The sequence below is a fragment of the Laetiporus sulphureus genome, assembly GCF_001632365.1.
Source record: "Laetiporus sulphureus 93-53 unplaced genomic scaffold LAESUscaffold_16, whole genome shotgun sequence".
In the NCBI taxonomy this organism is placed as follows: domain Eukaryota; kingdom Fungi; phylum Basidiomycota; class Agaricomycetes; order Polyporales; family Laetiporaceae; genus Laetiporus; species Laetiporus sulphureus.
The window spans coordinates 449,868-465,792 of NW_024468525.1; the positions used below are offsets into that span (position 1 = coordinate 449,868).

At 51.6% G+C, this 15,925-nt stretch overlaps 5 protein-coding genes across 5 annotated transcripts; 3 read left to right on the forward strand and 2 right to left on the reverse strand.

Annotated features, from left to right (window-relative positions):
- Window positions 1–117: 117 nt before the first annotated feature.
- Window positions 118–6,281, forward strand: LAESUDRAFT_743023 (MFS general substrate transporter; the record flags this gene model as incomplete). Its single annotated transcript, XM_040911230.1, has 11 exons — window positions 118–390; window positions 4,269–4,358; window positions 4,411–4,491; window positions 4,551–4,590; window positions 4,709–4,775; window positions 4,837–4,924; window positions 4,996–5,263; window positions 5,323–5,393; window positions 5,454–5,575; window positions 5,625–5,850; window positions 5,914–6,281. The coding sequence occupies 11 exons, from the start codon at window positions 118–120 to the stop codon at window positions 6,175–6,177; spliced, it is 1,590 nt and encodes a 529-aa protein (XP_040765040.1). The 3' UTR covers window positions 6,178–6,281.
- Window positions 6,282–6,490: 209 nt separating this feature from the next.
- Window positions 6,491–7,870, forward strand: LAESUDRAFT_725215 (uncharacterized protein). The gene has a single exon (XM_040908779.1). The coding sequence runs from the start codon at window positions 6,598–6,600 to the stop codon at window positions 7,450–7,452; it is 855 nt and encodes a 284-aa protein (XP_040765041.1). The 5' UTR covers window positions 6,491–6,597; the 3' UTR covers window positions 7,453–7,870.
- Window positions 7,871–8,103: 233 nt separating this feature from the next.
- On the reverse strand, window positions 8,104–9,817 carry LAESUDRAFT_812290 (uncharacterized protein; the record flags this gene model as incomplete). Its single annotated transcript, XM_040914390.1, has 6 exons — window positions 8,104–8,755; window positions 8,828–9,020; window positions 9,074–9,220; window positions 9,280–9,437; window positions 9,504–9,649; window positions 9,703–9,817. Coding segments are annotated over 6 exons (1,192 nt in total), but the record flags the coding sequence as incomplete, so codon positions are not given.
- Window positions 9,818–11,186: 1,369 nt separating this feature from the next.
- Window positions 11,187–13,135, reverse strand: LAESUDRAFT_651685 (P-loop containing nucleoside triphosphate hydrolase protein; the record flags this gene model as incomplete). The annotated part of the gene is made up of 7 exons (XM_040904312.1): window positions 11,187–12,047; window positions 12,098–12,126; window positions 12,188–12,324; window positions 12,388–12,492; window positions 12,547–12,748; window positions 12,806–12,844; window positions 12,898–13,135. 7 exons carry the CDS (start codon window positions 13,133–13,135, stop codon window positions 11,187–11,189), a joined length of 1,611 nt encoding a protein of 536 aa, XP_040765043.1.
- Window positions 13,136–13,822: 687 nt separating this feature from the next.
- On the forward strand, window positions 13,823–15,828 carry LAESUDRAFT_725218 (PAP2-domain-containing protein). The gene is made up of 6 exons (XM_040908780.1): window positions 13,823–14,134; window positions 14,199–14,263; window positions 14,322–14,448; window positions 14,787–14,979; window positions 15,063–15,503; window positions 15,567–15,828. The coding sequence occupies exons 1-5, from the start codon at window positions 14,080–14,082 to the stop codon at window positions 15,361–15,363; spliced, it is 741 nt and encodes a 246-aa protein (XP_040765044.1). The 5' UTR covers window positions 13,823–14,079; the 3' UTR covers window positions 15,364–15,503; window positions 15,567–15,828.
- Window positions 15,829–15,925: the final 97 nt, after the last annotated feature.

Here is a 15,925-nt window from a genome sequence, read left to right on the forward strand (position 1 = left end):
GATGGAGCGGTATTAAAGCTCTCGTCTTCCTTGATAAATGTTCGCTTTCTGACGACCCCTCTCGCGCCTGCTCTTTCTTCACGGTCCTGAAATCATTTTTGTCTTTCGTCTTCCGGCATGTCTTGCGCAGATATAGAGACACTTGACATCAGCTCTTCGAAACAGCAAACATCCGATCAGATAGCCAAGCAGGATGTCTGCGTATTACAGACAGCAGAAGATATCATCGACGAGAAAGTTCACGACGCTCCTCTCTACAACCCGCACGTCGATGTGAGCGGCGTGGACGAACGGAAACTCATGAGAAAGGTGGACTGGAACCTCGTACCGTGGCTATCGTTTTTGTTCATGCTGAGCTTCTTGGATCGGACGAGCGTCGGGAACGCCAAGGTGAGCGATGCGATACAATTTGGACATACCAGCTGATTGAGTTCGCATATACCCGAACAATCAGTTGTATGGGATGGAAACGGACTTGCACATAACAGACCAGCAGTATCTCGTTGCGCTCACAATTTTCTTCATTCCGTACGCCTTGTTCGAAGTAAGCTATATTGAACCATTATAATATTTTGAGACCAAGTCACTTACCAACTGAACCCCTAGGTACCGTCAAATGTTATCTTGAAGAAGCTGAGGCCTTCAATATGGCTTTCCATTCTAATGCTTTTCTGGGGGATTATGATGGCATGTCTCCTATTTCCCCGTCCCTCTCCCCTCCCCCTCCAGATTGCGAAGCAGCGTGACCTTTTCTAACTTTCTTGCCTAGACTATACAGGGCCTTGTGTCCAATTACGCCGGGCTCCTCAGTGAGTGCATCTTCTCTTCAATGTTCTTCTCGCCCGGGATTTGGCCCATCGCATTTGGGGCTCAGATTGGCTGCCCGAGATCCGCGAAGGCTGAGTAGCGGGTCCGCGGAAGACCGCTCTACCGCGGATCTCCTTTAACTTTAGTCCCCGAGGATGTGCCTGAATCCTCGGAGCTGAGCGGCCACACGTTCCGGATGCATCTGTGCTCACGAACGGCTTCTAGCCATGCGATTCCTCCTCGGCACGTTCGAATCTGGTCTCTTCCCTGGAGTTACGTATCTTCTATCATGGTGCGTTCCGCCGCCTTTCGCAGCGAGATGTTCACTGAGGCGGCTTTTGGGTGGGCGTAGTTGGTACAAACGTTCTGAGTTTGGCTTTCGCGCCGCAATCTTCTTCTCCTCGACGACAATCGCCGGAGCTTTCGGCGGCCTCCTTGCCGTAAATTACATTCTTTCCGCCATCCACTTATGCTCATCAAGCCTTTATTTTCCTTGTGCAGGCCGGCCTCTCGCAAATGGCCGGACTCGGGGGTAAGGCCGGCTGGTCCTGGATATTCATAATCGAGGGCCTCATCACCGTCGTCGCGGGCGTCTTGTCTTTCTGGTTCGTCCAGGACTTCCCCGACACTGCTCGTTTCCTGAATGAAGCTGAGCGCACAATGATAATCCGCCGCCTCCAGGCGGACGGCCAGTTCAGCGCGGCGGGAGAGAAGCTGAAATTAAGGTATCTATGGAAGGCACTTATCGACTGGAAGACGTGGCTCGGCAGTGAGTGTCGGATTGTCTTGCTGTGCAGCGGCAGTGATGAATATTTCATCCTGGTGAAAAGTGGCGCTGTATATGGGAAATGAAGGCCCGCTCTTTGCAATTGCTCTATTCATGCCGAGTATCATTGATGAGGTGTGTTCGCGCGTTCTGTCTAGCTGAGGTGTAGTCACAATATTGTTCCCGGTAGCTTGGCTACACCGCAACCCCAGCCAACCTTCTGACTGTCCCGGTCTACGTCCTGGCATGTACCTCCACATGCGTGGTCGGCCTATTGGCGGACCGTCACGGCGGGCGAGGATACTTCAATATGTACGTCGCCAGTCTTTGGCACCGAAATGTTATATTTGAACCTGCCCTCCTCCCCGGTTGTTAGTGGTTGCATGCTGGTAGCCGGAACTGGCTTCATCATTCTCATCTTCTCGCGCAACCCGGCGCTGTCCTACTTCGCGGTGTACCTTGCTGCATGCGGTATATATCCATGCGCGCCCAATGTGCTCGCATGGATGTCGAGCAACGTGGAGGGGTCGTATAAGCGGAGTGTGGCGCTGGGAATGGTTATCAGCTGGGGGAACCTCAACGGAGCAGTCTCGTCCAATTTGGTACGTATCCCGTCCATTAGATCCCTCCTTCAAGTGCCTTCTCACGATCGACGTTGCCGTAGTACCGTGCACAGGACGCGCCGTGGTACACACTGGGACACGGCATTCTCCTTATCTACATCGGCATCTCCCTCTTGTGTTCCACGACCTTCATCATCCTCCTCCGACGGGAGAACCGGAAACGCGATAGGGGCGAGAGGGACGAGATCATTGTGGGTGTGAACGAGGACCGCGCAGAGCTGGCGCGGAACGGCACGTTCGCGAGCGTGGACGATGCGAGGCGGGAGAAGGGAGATGAATGGAGCGGGTACCGGTATAAGTGATGGTGGCGATGATATTGCAGGTAGACCGTCCAATTATCGTAGGAGATGAACGAATCTTCTGTGCCGGATAGGTTTTCGAAGCTTCTGTTGCCGGTCGGCAGGTCCAGCTGCCGTATGTTCTGCGCAAATTGCACAGATGACATTGAATGATATCAAAGCGCTTTACGCGATGTATCGTGGTGCATCGCAGCCGTATCATGATTGTGTGAATAGAAACTACTCAACGGTTCCTGGAATTGTTCGACCGCCCGCGTAGCGTTCAAGATCTTCACAGCAGCAGCCAAGCGGTCCTCTTCGATTCCTCAATTAAGAGTTAGCCATGCTTCTGGGTCATCCCGATGTGACTCTTCGTGGAACCACTACGTCATGCAAAAATGACTGAAGAAAGCCAAGGGAGTGTTTTTAAGTCGAGATGCGCTCGAAAACAAACAGGACACCTAGCCGCTTCATGATAAGTGCTCTTGACGTATATCACGACAGGAGAAATGTGCCAGGTTGCATACCATCTAAATATACTATTATCTCCACTAAAACTGAACTCACCTCACTGTTCACCAATGCAAGGTGTCCCATTTGCTATCGCATGAGAGTAGTACCACAAGCAAACACAATTGAATCTGAAAATGAGAGCGCCGAGTTGATCGATCGTATCGAGTTGCGCCAGAACTAGAAATTCTTATGCGCCATGACGATCGGGCGTACGAAGTAGTCGCTCCAGCCGAGAGATTCTTGGAGACCCAATCTGATCATGAATGTTGTCCAAATTACACAGCTTTCCAAGTTCCAGATTACTTGATGCTTGAAATATGTTTTCGTTCGAACACGAGATCGGGCTTGAAAGGTCCATTCAAGCGCCCGCACATGGCCGCTGGATGGCACGCGACGGTGAGCAATTACAATGTCTCTTGTCTTTCACTAAAATCTACTGGCAAGCATAAGAGCGGTGACTTTCAATTTCGAGACTGTGAGAGACGCGGGCACGAACTGGGGCATCTGTGCCGCAGCCTTGTCACGTGTACCTTGCTGAGCGATTCATCCCAGGGAAATTCTTGGCAGCGTTATCGTTCCTCGACGCCGGTGTCTAACCCCACAATGCGGGGAATGGCCTCAATGAATTCCCAGTCAGTAATCGAGAGTTGTCTGCCTGTCCTACCGCGATCGTGAGCCTAGAGTTCTGGCAGGTATGGAGAATAGCCATGCAAGGCCGCCAGTCAAATTACCAGCCTAAGTGCGGAAGCGAGTTCATGCTGCCAAGACAGCGCTGTAGCGCGAGTACGGGGTAATCATGTTACAGATGACACCAATGGTCCCATGATTCCTTTATCCAAGCATTTTTATCGGAACGCAAGCCGACATTGGTATGCACCGAGTAGTGGCGAGCAATATAAGACTGGTGCGGCGCCCATCAGGCGACTCTGCAAGGCTTTCGCGCCCTGTACGGTACCACCATCTTCTTCAGTATTTCAGAAGCGGCGGTCATGACCTCTTCCTCTGCCTCGGAACGTCTCTCCGGCGAAAAGGCCCACATATCACACCTCGAAGAAATTATAGAAGAGAAGAGTAGCCGAGAAGTGCCATATAACGCCGATGTTGACGCGAGCGGTGTGGACGAGCGCAAGTTGATTAGAAAGCTCGACTGGCACCTTGTCCCATGGTTGTCGTTCCTGTACTTGCTGAGCTTCCTGGATCGCACGAGCATTGGTAACGCGAGGGTGAGTATCACACGTCGTGCCGCAGTGAGGAGGGGGAAGCTTACATGTGCATGTGCAGCTGTATGGACTCGAGACCGACTTGCACATTACGGACCAGCAATACCTCATCGCACTCACGATATTCTTCTTCCCTTATGCGTTGTTCGAAGCAAGTATAATCCGCCGAACCTCCTCGCTGTTCGCTAAAATAGCGTTTGCAGGTACCGTCCAATATTTTCTTGAAGAAATTGCGACCATCAGTGTGGTTGTCGTTTCTCATGACGGCATGGGGACTCATGATGGTCTGTTCGGAAACCGTGTCATGAGGTACAGATGAAACTTACCCTTTTACCCGCTACAGACTCTGCAAGGACTGGTGCACAACTATGGTGGTCTGCTATGTGAGTAGAACTTTATCCGTATGCGAACAGTCCCTTGCACAACCAAAGATGGTAGGGCGACGTTGCCAGGTTGCGACCGAGCCCTCAACTAGAAGACACTGATCCGAATGATTTGCAGCAATGCGTTGGTTCCTAGGCACGTTCGAAGCCGGACTTTATCCCGGCGTAAACTATTATCTGTCATGGTGTGTAGTCAATCCTTTCCAGTACCTCACTTCATGATGCTTATTATCTCACTTTGATCAGCTGGTACAAGCGCTCTGAGTTTGGTCTGAGAGCCGCGATCTTCTTCTCCGCAGCCACGGTCTCTGGTGCCTTTGGTGGTCTTCTCGCTGTGCGTTGACAGTTCGGCGCTCCACATGGATCTTGATTAGCCTAACATTCGGCCTTCCATCGCCATGGCAGGCCGGGATTTCTCACATGGCAGGTGTCGGAGGAAAGCCAGGGTGGGCATGGATCTTCATCCTCGAAGGGCTCGTGACCATCATCGCCGGCATTGCCTCATTCTGGATCATCCAGGACTTCCCGGATACGGCGAAGTTCCTGACTGAGGCCGAGCGAACCGTAGTCGTGCGCCGGCTGCAGTTGGATGACCAGTTCAGTGCGGCTGGAGAGAAGTTCCAGATGCGGTACGTGTGGAAGAGCTTGTTTGACTGGAAGACGTGGTTATCAAGTGCGTGGAAAGATTCATCGTGAATCCTAGCGCTCGTTGAACGATGACTTTCCGCACAGTGCTGCTGTACATGGGAACAGACGGTCCGCTGTATGCATTTGCGCTGTTTCTGCCTAGCATCATCAACCAGGTAGGTCGCTGGCATTGCCTTCTTGAATGACCGTGCGACTGATCCGACTGCAACTTACAGCTCGGTTACTCCGCCACGCCTGCAAATCTATTAACCGTACCAGTGTACGTTCTTGCCTGCGCGTGCACATGCGGTGTGGGATTCCTAGCGGACCGGTACGGGGGCAGAGGCTATATGAACATGTGAGCGAATGTCATACTTGTCAATTGGCCGCATGCTAACCGCATTTAGTGCCTGCCTCCTTGTAGGCGGAGCAGGTTACATCATTTTGATCGCCTCGCGGAATGCAGCCGTATCATATTTTGCGGTGTATCTGGCAGCATGTGGCATCTATGCCAGCATCGCGAACGTCGTCGCCTGGGTGTCGAACAACGTCGAAGGCTCCTACAAGCGGAGCGTGTCCCTGGCTATGGTGATCGGTTTCGGGAACATCAATGGCGCAGTTTCTTCGAATGTGGTACGTCGTGTGTTCATTGATCCTCTCGCAGAATGCGCGTGCCAAGAAAATTTGTTTCCATAGTACCGCGCCGATCAAAAACCGTGGTACACGACGGGCCATGGCATCATTTTGATGTATATCGGCATTGGGTTGATCTGCTCGGTGTTGTACATAATACTGCTCAAGCGAGAGAACAGGAAGCGGGATCGCGGTGAGCGAGACGAGATCATACTGGGTGTGAACGAGGACCAGAAACAGCTGAGCAAGAACGGCACGTTTGCAAGCATCGCGGAGGCGAAACGTGAGAAGGGAGATGAATGGAGCGGTTATCGGTACAGGATCTGAATAGACCACGCCGTTGGGTATAGAGCAACTCGCGATGTTGCGATAATTTCTTTGGGCGCATTTGGCTGTATATGTTACTAGACAAGAATGCGATGAATTGGAACAGATGCATCTTATCGCCGTTCTACGTACCTCCTTTGGGTGATTAATCACAAATGTTCGGATTGAGGGAAGAGAGGATGTGTCACAAAAACCGTTCTAACTCCCATCACCGGTGTCAACCATATTGTGGGAAGATTGTGGAAGTCATGCACGTGATCAGCCACAATACCGTCAAATATACCAGCCACAGCGCGATTAGCAAAAGGATCTTCCATCTGCCAGCACTCCCGCCGACGCGTCCTGCGCACATTCCTATCCTCCAATACCCAAAAGCTGTCGAACAGCACCATATACCTCTGTAGCATATTCTAAAACATCATGGGACGCCCTCTTTTCTCTCAGTGCTACCAGACCCCTGCTGTCCGCGTTGAGCCCGAGCAGCATCAGCCCACCTTTGAGCGATGGACGTATCTGAACGCATTCGACCCTGACTCGGACGAGTTCTTCGGCGACGACGCCGTCTACGAGGCATTCGTGGACCCTGCGCAGCCCGGTACCGGAGGCGATGGAGAGGAGCGCGAACAGCCCCCAGCGTTGGAGACGTACAGCAGCAGCTCAAGCGAGGCAAGCTCGAGTGGTCGAGGGAGTCCGACCAGCGATATCTCCCCCGAGGAGATCAATCAAACAGTTCTGGAGAGAGTTACAATTCAAAGGGATCGAACGACCGTGGCACACCGCTCGATGCCGCCGTACCTCGTGGTGCCGCCCCGGCACAGCATTCGCGATGCTCCCCTCGCCTACAGAGAGGTCGCCGCGCGTGCCTCGCCTTACCGTCCCGGAGAAATGGCCTCACAACACACGAATACGTATCAGTCGACCACGGCGCGTCACAGACAGTTCGGGGAGCGCGCGCCGCCATCTCCGTCCACTAGCAGCTCTTCTGCCCCCATCCCAATTCCAGATTCGCCTAGACGTGGTATGGCCGCCCCGTCGCATTCCCCGGCCGATCCCCCTTCTACGCCGCCCAGCCGTTCACCCTTTTCCATGGAATCGCCCTCACCAGCGCCTTCTGTGACGCCGAGGCTGTACTCGTGGCCTCCCCGTAACGCGGTGTCCTCGTACCCCGTGTCACCGGCGCCGTCTGGGCCCCTTCCGAACCGTAATGCCCGCATGTCCGTTGCACACATACCTTCGTCCCCGGCCCTGGTCCCCGTCAGCCGCGTCGTCGGTTGACCGCGTTTCCCCGGTGCACGGCCCACGCCGTCCCTGCTCTATTATATGTTTTGGCTCTAGAGGCTGTCCGTCCACTATCACACACTACTACTGTCATCGTACATACATGCCGCATTCTCACCTTTTGGGGTTTGTGCTGCGCTAGATCGGATAGCCGTTCATGTTAATGTCTTGCTTTCGGTGCGTAGCTTGCGAGCTGCAGCACCATAGTGTTATGTCGTGCGTAGATAGCAGATAGCACTATCGTATTTGTACCATCATGCATCGTCATCACCTCTCAAAAATACACGCTGACTTGTAGCAGCTGTCCATACGGTAGATAGATCTGATTGCAATGGTCAGGATATCACTTTGATCCCGTACCTTGGCGTATGTAAAGGTTGCGATCGCAAATCTCAGTCATCTATCTCGCGTTGAGGCAATACAAAAGAGACTATGTTCTCTCATATGAAGATTGACGGAATTGCCATCACTGGGCCCTGCATTGCGACTTCGATAGGGAGGATCGTGCCGATCCCTGATCGTCAATCGGCGATGATGTTCACATCGTGAAGCGATGCATGATATGAATACATAGCATACTAGAAGACTGCTAGGCGTGTTGCAGATCAAGGGCCTCATTCAGTGCCTAAATACTGATGCGGATTTGGATCTTGTTCACTTCAGATACTTTGGCCGCCTTCATAATTGAGCAGCATATTGATGTGTACAGAAAGTCTGGAGCCGCATCAGTAACATGAATCGCATCCAGGTTGAGCGAACAATGCGGTTGTCCGACAAGTATCGGCCAGTCTTTGGAACAGTCAATCTTTCGGCGCGAATTCGATTACTCGAATCGCATGAAGGGGCTGTCCGCCGGATGCTACAGGATCAGCCGCATCGCGCATCCCACTGTCCAATGCTCTCTGCCAACATCCAATCATACGACTTCTGCTCAGACTCTTCCCGCACGTTCGAGACAATCAAGCTCCAGGTGTCCTCCGCCTCTGGCCTTGGGGCGCGGAGAGTCGACGCGTCTGAGGGAGAGGATGGTAGGTATGCCACGGGTGTGGTCGGCACTCCATGCGCCGTGAGAGAGACGAATGATTCTCCCTGGACGAATGACCTGCCATGTAGGGAGTGCCAGAATTTTGTGGATGAGACATGAGAGAGCGAGGCGTACGTTGCGGCGGAGAGTATTCTTGAAACGAAGGCAGGGGATAGGAGTCCAGTCCACCGTATGTGTGAGACAGACCCCACGCGAGAAGAGGTTGGCGGTATATACACTGCTAGATAAGGATCGACTTTGTCATTGATTCGCAATCTAGAAAGCGTAGCGACGTCGATAGATGGGTTGTCATGAGATATATAATATTGATGGTTGAGAATGACCAACCTCTGAGCGCCGAGACACGCCATGCCAACCCATTCGAAGAGGGTGGAGACCTCTTCTTGCCAGTCTTCGCGTTCCTCCGTGTCAGTAGGACAAGGGGTCAACTTAAGAGCTGGTACGTATATGTTTGACAGATTTGTAGTTTTTGGAGCCATTGCATGCTCCGTCGAGCGGTCAAAAATAGATGCAGTTTCTTCTGTAACGGAATAAAGTCAGTTAAAGTGATCAAAAAGCAACCATCGTACCCACCGTTCAAATAGTATACTACTCTCCACGGTCCTCTTTGCGCATCCCATGTGCGCAATGCTTGCATCTGCTTGGGACCCAGATAATGTCGCTTGTATTTGGCAGTCTGAATTGATGGTGTCTCTAGCTCGAAAAGTGATAGGGAGATGACTGCGGAGATCCATGAGACACTGTCAATTGCAATGACCATTTATCGCAAGTACACTTACTGTATATGTCATTACATCCCTTCCAGGGTAGCTTCTGGCCGATTATTCCGAGCTTTTGGTATGTAGCCTTGCTTACACCCAACGTGAGCATTCCGCGCCCATCCAGGCTCCAAACATCGTCTGTATTAGAGCCCGCTATACCGAGCGCTCCAAAGTCGCTGACATGGATTATTAAAATATATTAACGCATGAGCGGAAAATGATACGTGAGCTTTCTTATCTACCTGTTTTGAGAGTACTTTTCAATCGACGAGCGCGCGAATTCGACAAATTTGGCCAGCGTGCAGGTACATGACCAGTATTTTGACGAGACCTCTATCGGCCTTACATCGAAGGCCGCATCAGAAGGAGTAGCAATCACAAGATCTAACTATAGCAAGAGTCAGTAAGCGTGTAACTCGGGGATTTCGAGAGGCAACTCTCTTGTTGTATGAAAGGATGGGATGATGCCAAAGATTCTGATCTGCAAGGTTTCCCTGGAGCCTTGTTGCCTGATATGATGGACGTACGCCGAGGCTCTGGCTCTGAGATCTTCATGATGTTGCAACAAGCCCTTGTATATTGTGGCACGATGAAGGAAAGTAGTGAATCGCCGATGCGGCAAATGCCGCTTGCTCGCAATTGGTTACCTTTTTCAGGAACCTGCCCATCTCTAACCAAGTCCTCGTGATTCTTGAAATATAAGACGTATAGCTGTTATGTCCGCTACCATTACGAACGCCTTCGTTCAACGTTCAACAACGTTCAATTTTCTGCCATCATGTGTTAAGCCTTGAACCTATGCATTATCCGACGACCTCTTGCTATCAACTCAAGGAACACCATCGTCTATTATATCAAAACTGTCGCACATTCTCTGTGCGGAGCAAGATATGCTAATCAGCACATATATTTCACAGGCGTCAAAGACCAGACGGATGCCAAAAAGCTCTTCAGGTGTGTCACATGCAGATCATTTCTGTACTGTATAAAGCTCGACAGTGTTAAAGCAAGGAATGCGAAGCGGCCCACCAGTGGCAATTGCACAAGCCGACAACACAAGTCTGCGATGCAGTTCGATTATGGACGCTCTGCATCTGGCTAGCTCTATTAATAGTCCGGACAACAGAAGCAGACTCGATGGTCAACCCGCTATCTTCCATGCTTGCGAAATAAGAATAACTTGGGGCATATAGCTGCTGTGCAGATGTATTCCGTGCTCTGCTTGCTGATCGACCGGTCAGACAGCTAGCGCGTTCCGTACTTCGATCACAAATTGCTAGCAGGCCACCTTCATGTCGATTTCGATCTATCACCTACTGTGAGCTAGTAGCCGAAAATGATGTTTTTGCCTCCCAGAGCGATTGAATGCGCTCATCCGCTGCCTCCAAACCGCATCTGCCGGTTTTTCATAATGGCCCGCTTCGTTTTGGGACCAACTATGCAGAGTATTATTCGTTGTGTATGTCTGAAGGTGCGTAGCTAGAAGCATCGGCGTATATGCAGCCACTGAGTCCTAATGTCTATTGAAATGCGTGGTTTAGTCAATGGAGATCGTAGATGGCGTCGGTAGTATCTAAACAACCACGATCGCTGGGAACTCGCCTGGCTCCGCCACAGCCGCGCTAAATATCATAGACGGTTGGGTGAGAACAATGCAAATGCAGTAGAGAGGATGTGGAGTCATACGCTGCTATCCTTGCTTTCAGATGAGCGGACAAGCCCATAACTGGTGCACTTCCTCTCAGCAACATCGATCCACCGCTGCACCGTAAGGTCATCAGGCATTGCGCCACGGTCCACACCATGGTGAGTAGCGTTGAAACGCTGGATCAGTGATATAGTGGTATACAGTTGTGGCTGTTACGCGCACTGTGCTATTATATATATGCAATAATTAGGGTACGGACGGATAGTTGTTAGTGCCGTCAAGATGTGGAACTTGAGGTTGCTCGTGCCAGCCTCTCTGCGCGTGCCTTCTCCACCCACGCCGGCGCGTCTCTGACCGCGTCGTGCGGACGAGACTTATAAGTCATCAGGTAGCCCTGTAGGCTCGCCATGGAGAGCTCGCGCTCGGGGATGGCATCGGCAAAGCGAATCGCCAACGTGTGAGCCGTGTCTGGCGAGAGGAACGTGCCCCTAGGGCGAGACAGCATGACACAGCTATCATCCGACTTCGCACCGTCGGATGATCCCTGACTAATTGGGGACTTTTCCAGCAGAGGGGATGACTCGGATGCTGTGTCGTCTTCTACAGCGGTAGCGGTTGGAAAGCATGCCGTGGTGTCGTCATCTGTACGCCGAGCGTGGGAGGGCAGGTAGAAGCAGTTGAAGAGCGCCTCTGCCTGATCCTTGCTGGCGAGCTTGAACTCGATGTGTAGATCCATACGCCCAGGCCGGCAGAGAGCAGGGTCGAGCGCGGAGTAGTCGTTGGTGGTGGCGAAAAGGATGCGGCCCTCCTGCGCACCGATGCCATCTAGGGCGTTGAGCAGGCCGCTGAGGGTAATACGGCTCGTGGCGTCTTCCTCGGAGGACTTTTTGTTTTGTTTATCGTCATGCGCTTGCTGCTCTCCAGGACCTGGAGGAAGGTCACGCGATATACCGCGCTTAGTAGCAACATCGATGTCCTCCATGAGGGCGATGCACTTTTGAGGCAAGTCGGAGATGAGCTCGTTGAGGCCGTTGTCATCGAGGTTCGAGCGTGATAGTGTGATGATGTAGATGTCCAGGCCCAGCTCGCCGGCGATGCTTTGAATCATGGAAGTCTTGCCGGATCCAGGCGCGCCATGCTACGAAATAGGTCAGACATCGATAAAGTTGTACGAAGTGGCGCACGTACCAAGAGATAACCACGACGGAAGGGGATGCCTATGTGTTTCGATGACACGATGAGTATCGCAATGTTGTGCATTCGAAGTGGGTTTCTTACCTCGTTCCGAGTACCACTCTCGACTTTCGAGAAATTCTTGTGCGTCGTTCAGGAGCAGTTCCTTGACTCCAGGTTCAAGAATGATCGAAGTGAGGGGGCGCTTTGGACGCGTGGTCATGAGACGCCAGTTATTTGAGCTACGCCAGAAAATTTACAAGTTATCAGTTTCGCAGCAGACGAGCAAGGCACGAATGACTCACACATCGGAAACGTGAACAGAGATAAATTTCTCTTTTGCTTTCTTGTACACGCTCTTGGCTTCGAGTAGCAATTGCATGAGGACTGCTTGATCTCGTGATAAAATGCTAGAGGCCAGATCAGCTACAGAAGAAACCACATTCCGGGCATGGATAACATACTCAATAGTGAGAGACTCTTTTGTCCGGAATGAACTCGATATTTGTACTATCGAACGGCATACGACCATATAGTGACCGTGATACCACATGGAATATGTGGCATTGGTGCTTGGTATGAAGCTCATCCGATCCTCATCATCATCAGAGTCATCTGAGAGAAGACCAAATGACCAGGATGTGACTTCCACGCGACGGGATTTGCCTGCAGGAGCGATTGTCAGTAAATCATATATACAGCAAAATAATGGGTGTCTCTCACTCCAGGATGGATGGCGAGATAGCCAGAACATTATCCATTCTGCATGTTGAGCCTGTTACAACAGATTCATGGTCGACAGCGCTGCGACCTACCGTAGCAATCATCGTCTTCGTCAAATGTGACACTAAGCCAGAAGAAGTCTCTTAGGGTTTGTATGAAGCTGGAATAGAAACGACGGCAAATCTCGAAAACGCCCCCCATGATGCCGAGCTTGAGCCATTCGCGGAGAGCAGATATGGAAAGGAGGGAGGATATCAAGGAGAGAATGTCCAAGGGAGAGGTCGCGTCCAAAGGTGCGGAAAGTGCATTGGAGGTAGCATTTTGAGACATATTGTTATCGCCGCTAGACAACTCGTCCAAGAGACTTGAGCCGTTGTGCGGCACAAAGTGGCGGAGAACTATCTAGCGTTCCAAGGGACGGCGAACGACAGGCTTGCTCTGCTTAACAGCTTCAAGCCGTCTTATATACACTCAGCGCGGGACATCAGTGTGAAAGGGTCGCCGGTGGGTCGGAGTGCAGCAAGGGCATCGTACCGCCTTCTGAACCACCGCTCCGAATCCGCAGCCTCCAGAGTCATCGCTAGTCATGGGACAAGAAGTTAATCGCACGAAGATCTGAACGGTCATTGCGACACGCCCGCATTCAACCTTCGCGTTAACTTTCGTAAGATTTCTTTGTCCGCTATTAACGCCGTTGAGGTTGTTTCTGGAATCCATCATACCTATCAGGAAACTGCATGAACACGTTCCAGAGGTGCAGAACTGGAATGTATCGTGCCCCAGAAACTAGTGAGTCCCTGCTCCTTATCCGAGTCATTTGATGCGAAAGCGGTGGAGAAGCTGTCGGATGAGTCGTTGCACTGTACTGCCTCTGCCCGTGTTTCAAACGCATGCGTGCCGCGCGGCCGCGGTACCGACTTGGTACCCGACGCGTAATAGGAAGTAGTCTGGCACGTGGCCGTGTTGGCGCTGGTAGGCGCCAGAGCGTCAACAACGATGTTCTTGCAATTGCAGTATTCACTGTTCATCGCCCTGCAAATTTTATCCTGACGAGCGCTCTATTCTCTCTGTCGGTCATCTCGTAACTCTCGTCGTTCCCGCACATCTGGAACGGAAAGGAAACTAGCGGAGCCTGCTTATCTGTTGAACGATCTGTGCACTCTGTGCAGCATCACGCGCACGCGTAGTAATTCCTACACCCCACAAATAGCTACCCGTAGAGGTTGGATATCACTGAAACTCCCTCGGGGATAAGCTGTCAAGAAGAGATTGAGATGTCAGAAGCGGCAGTTGCGCCCCGTGCGGCACTGGACCTGACGTATGTTCTATGTGCGTACCACTCATTTTACATACCCTAATATGCGGACCCACGAACTCTAGCATCCCTGAATAGATGACGAGTCATCATTGGTATCTCATGTGCTAGCCTTGCTGACATTGAGTCCCATCCTGCTGAATGTACGTCGTGCTCTGCCGCCCGATAGTCATCCCGTCCGCCTGACTGTCGTGCACCTAGCCTGCCTATGCAGTTCTTGCGGTTCAGACACGCGAGCTTTTGTTTATTGAAATGTGGGCTGGTCAGATGTTCTGCGAAGGCTTGAACTGGGCTCTGAAACATATCATTCGGGAGGAACGTCCGAACCGTGAGTAGTCATCCTGTCGAGCGAGGCTATTACAGCGATCCGGGTGTCCCTTCCAAGGCTTCCTCATATTCCAGAGAGCGATTGGTGCGAACATTAGAGCGCCTTCACGATAGTTGGGTCAGCTCTAGAATATTGTCCACCATTTGCGGCGGGCCGTAGTCGTTGATTTCCTAGCTTCTTGGATTGTAGGACATACCATGTGTCTCACAGCCTCATGGTGGCCAAACTGTACTCTAAATCGCATCTGTGTCCTTGTATTGGTACTGAGAGATGTGCCTGACGAACGGTTCTGTGGTCATCGATTGTATAACAAAGGCTGATCATGTCCACTGCTTCAGATAACCTAGGTCCCGGCTTCGGCTTCCCATCCTCCCATAGTCAGTGGATGGGCTATTTCGCCGCGTTTGTGCTGTGTCACTTTACTTTCCGCCATCGGTTCGTTCCAATGGGGTCTCGACTGCTTGACATCGCCCGAAAGTCAATTCTTCATGTCGGCGTGGTGGCATGGGCCGCATTGGTTGCATATTCTCGGTGCGTCTCATCCCCTACCTGATTAGCTTATGCAGCTCAATCACCGTCAACCGTCCTGTGGAATCCCTCAATGTGGCCATCAGATACTATCTATCATACCACACACCACATCAAGTGATCTGGGGCTCCCTCATTGGTGCCTTGTTTGGCGTTATATACTACGCACTCGTGGAGTACATCCCAACTCGGAAGCCTAGCTCCATAATGGGGAAGGCGCGAATCGCGCTACTGAGCAACCCAGTATGCACATGGCTTAGGATCCGGGACGGATGGTCGGTCTGGTCTGACGGTGGAATGGAAGTCCAATGGCACCGATGGAGGGAAGAGTGGGACGGGCACAGGTCAGAGGACAACCATGCACGCTCAGGGATAAAACAGGAATGAGCAGTGCACTCGTCGATTAAATGGTTCTATCGTTCGGGCCGTTGTGTCTCGTTGAATGTCATACTTTTTACGCTCACGATTCCTGGTCTGCATAGCAGGGTTCCTGTATCATCGGACAAATCTCAGAGGGCAACATTCAGGTGAGCGAGCGAAGCGTCTCACACGCCATCCTTCCTCCCTTCTGAGCCTAATGTTCTATGTAGTGGTAGGGCGAATGGGTCTCGAAATGAGCTCGTCGCTTGACCAAGACTGAATGGAATGTGGCCACTAAGTTGCAGCATCACGCCACTGTCCCGGTGTGGCGCGTGGCCCTAACGTGGTCCTAGATTCTTTAAACTCTTCGCTTTAGACTCATAACATATTCTAGTACAAATGTATTTGGATATTTTGCCACCATCATCAGCACAGCAGGAGGGAGATATGCCTTGTAATGTGTCCAACGAGTCAGTGGAAACGGATCGTTGCCCAAAATTAACTTTTTCATTGATTCCAACGTTCCTTTCACTGAATGAACTTCATGCGAGGTTTAGAATCATGGAGTACTTTTGAAAAAGCCTCCTGC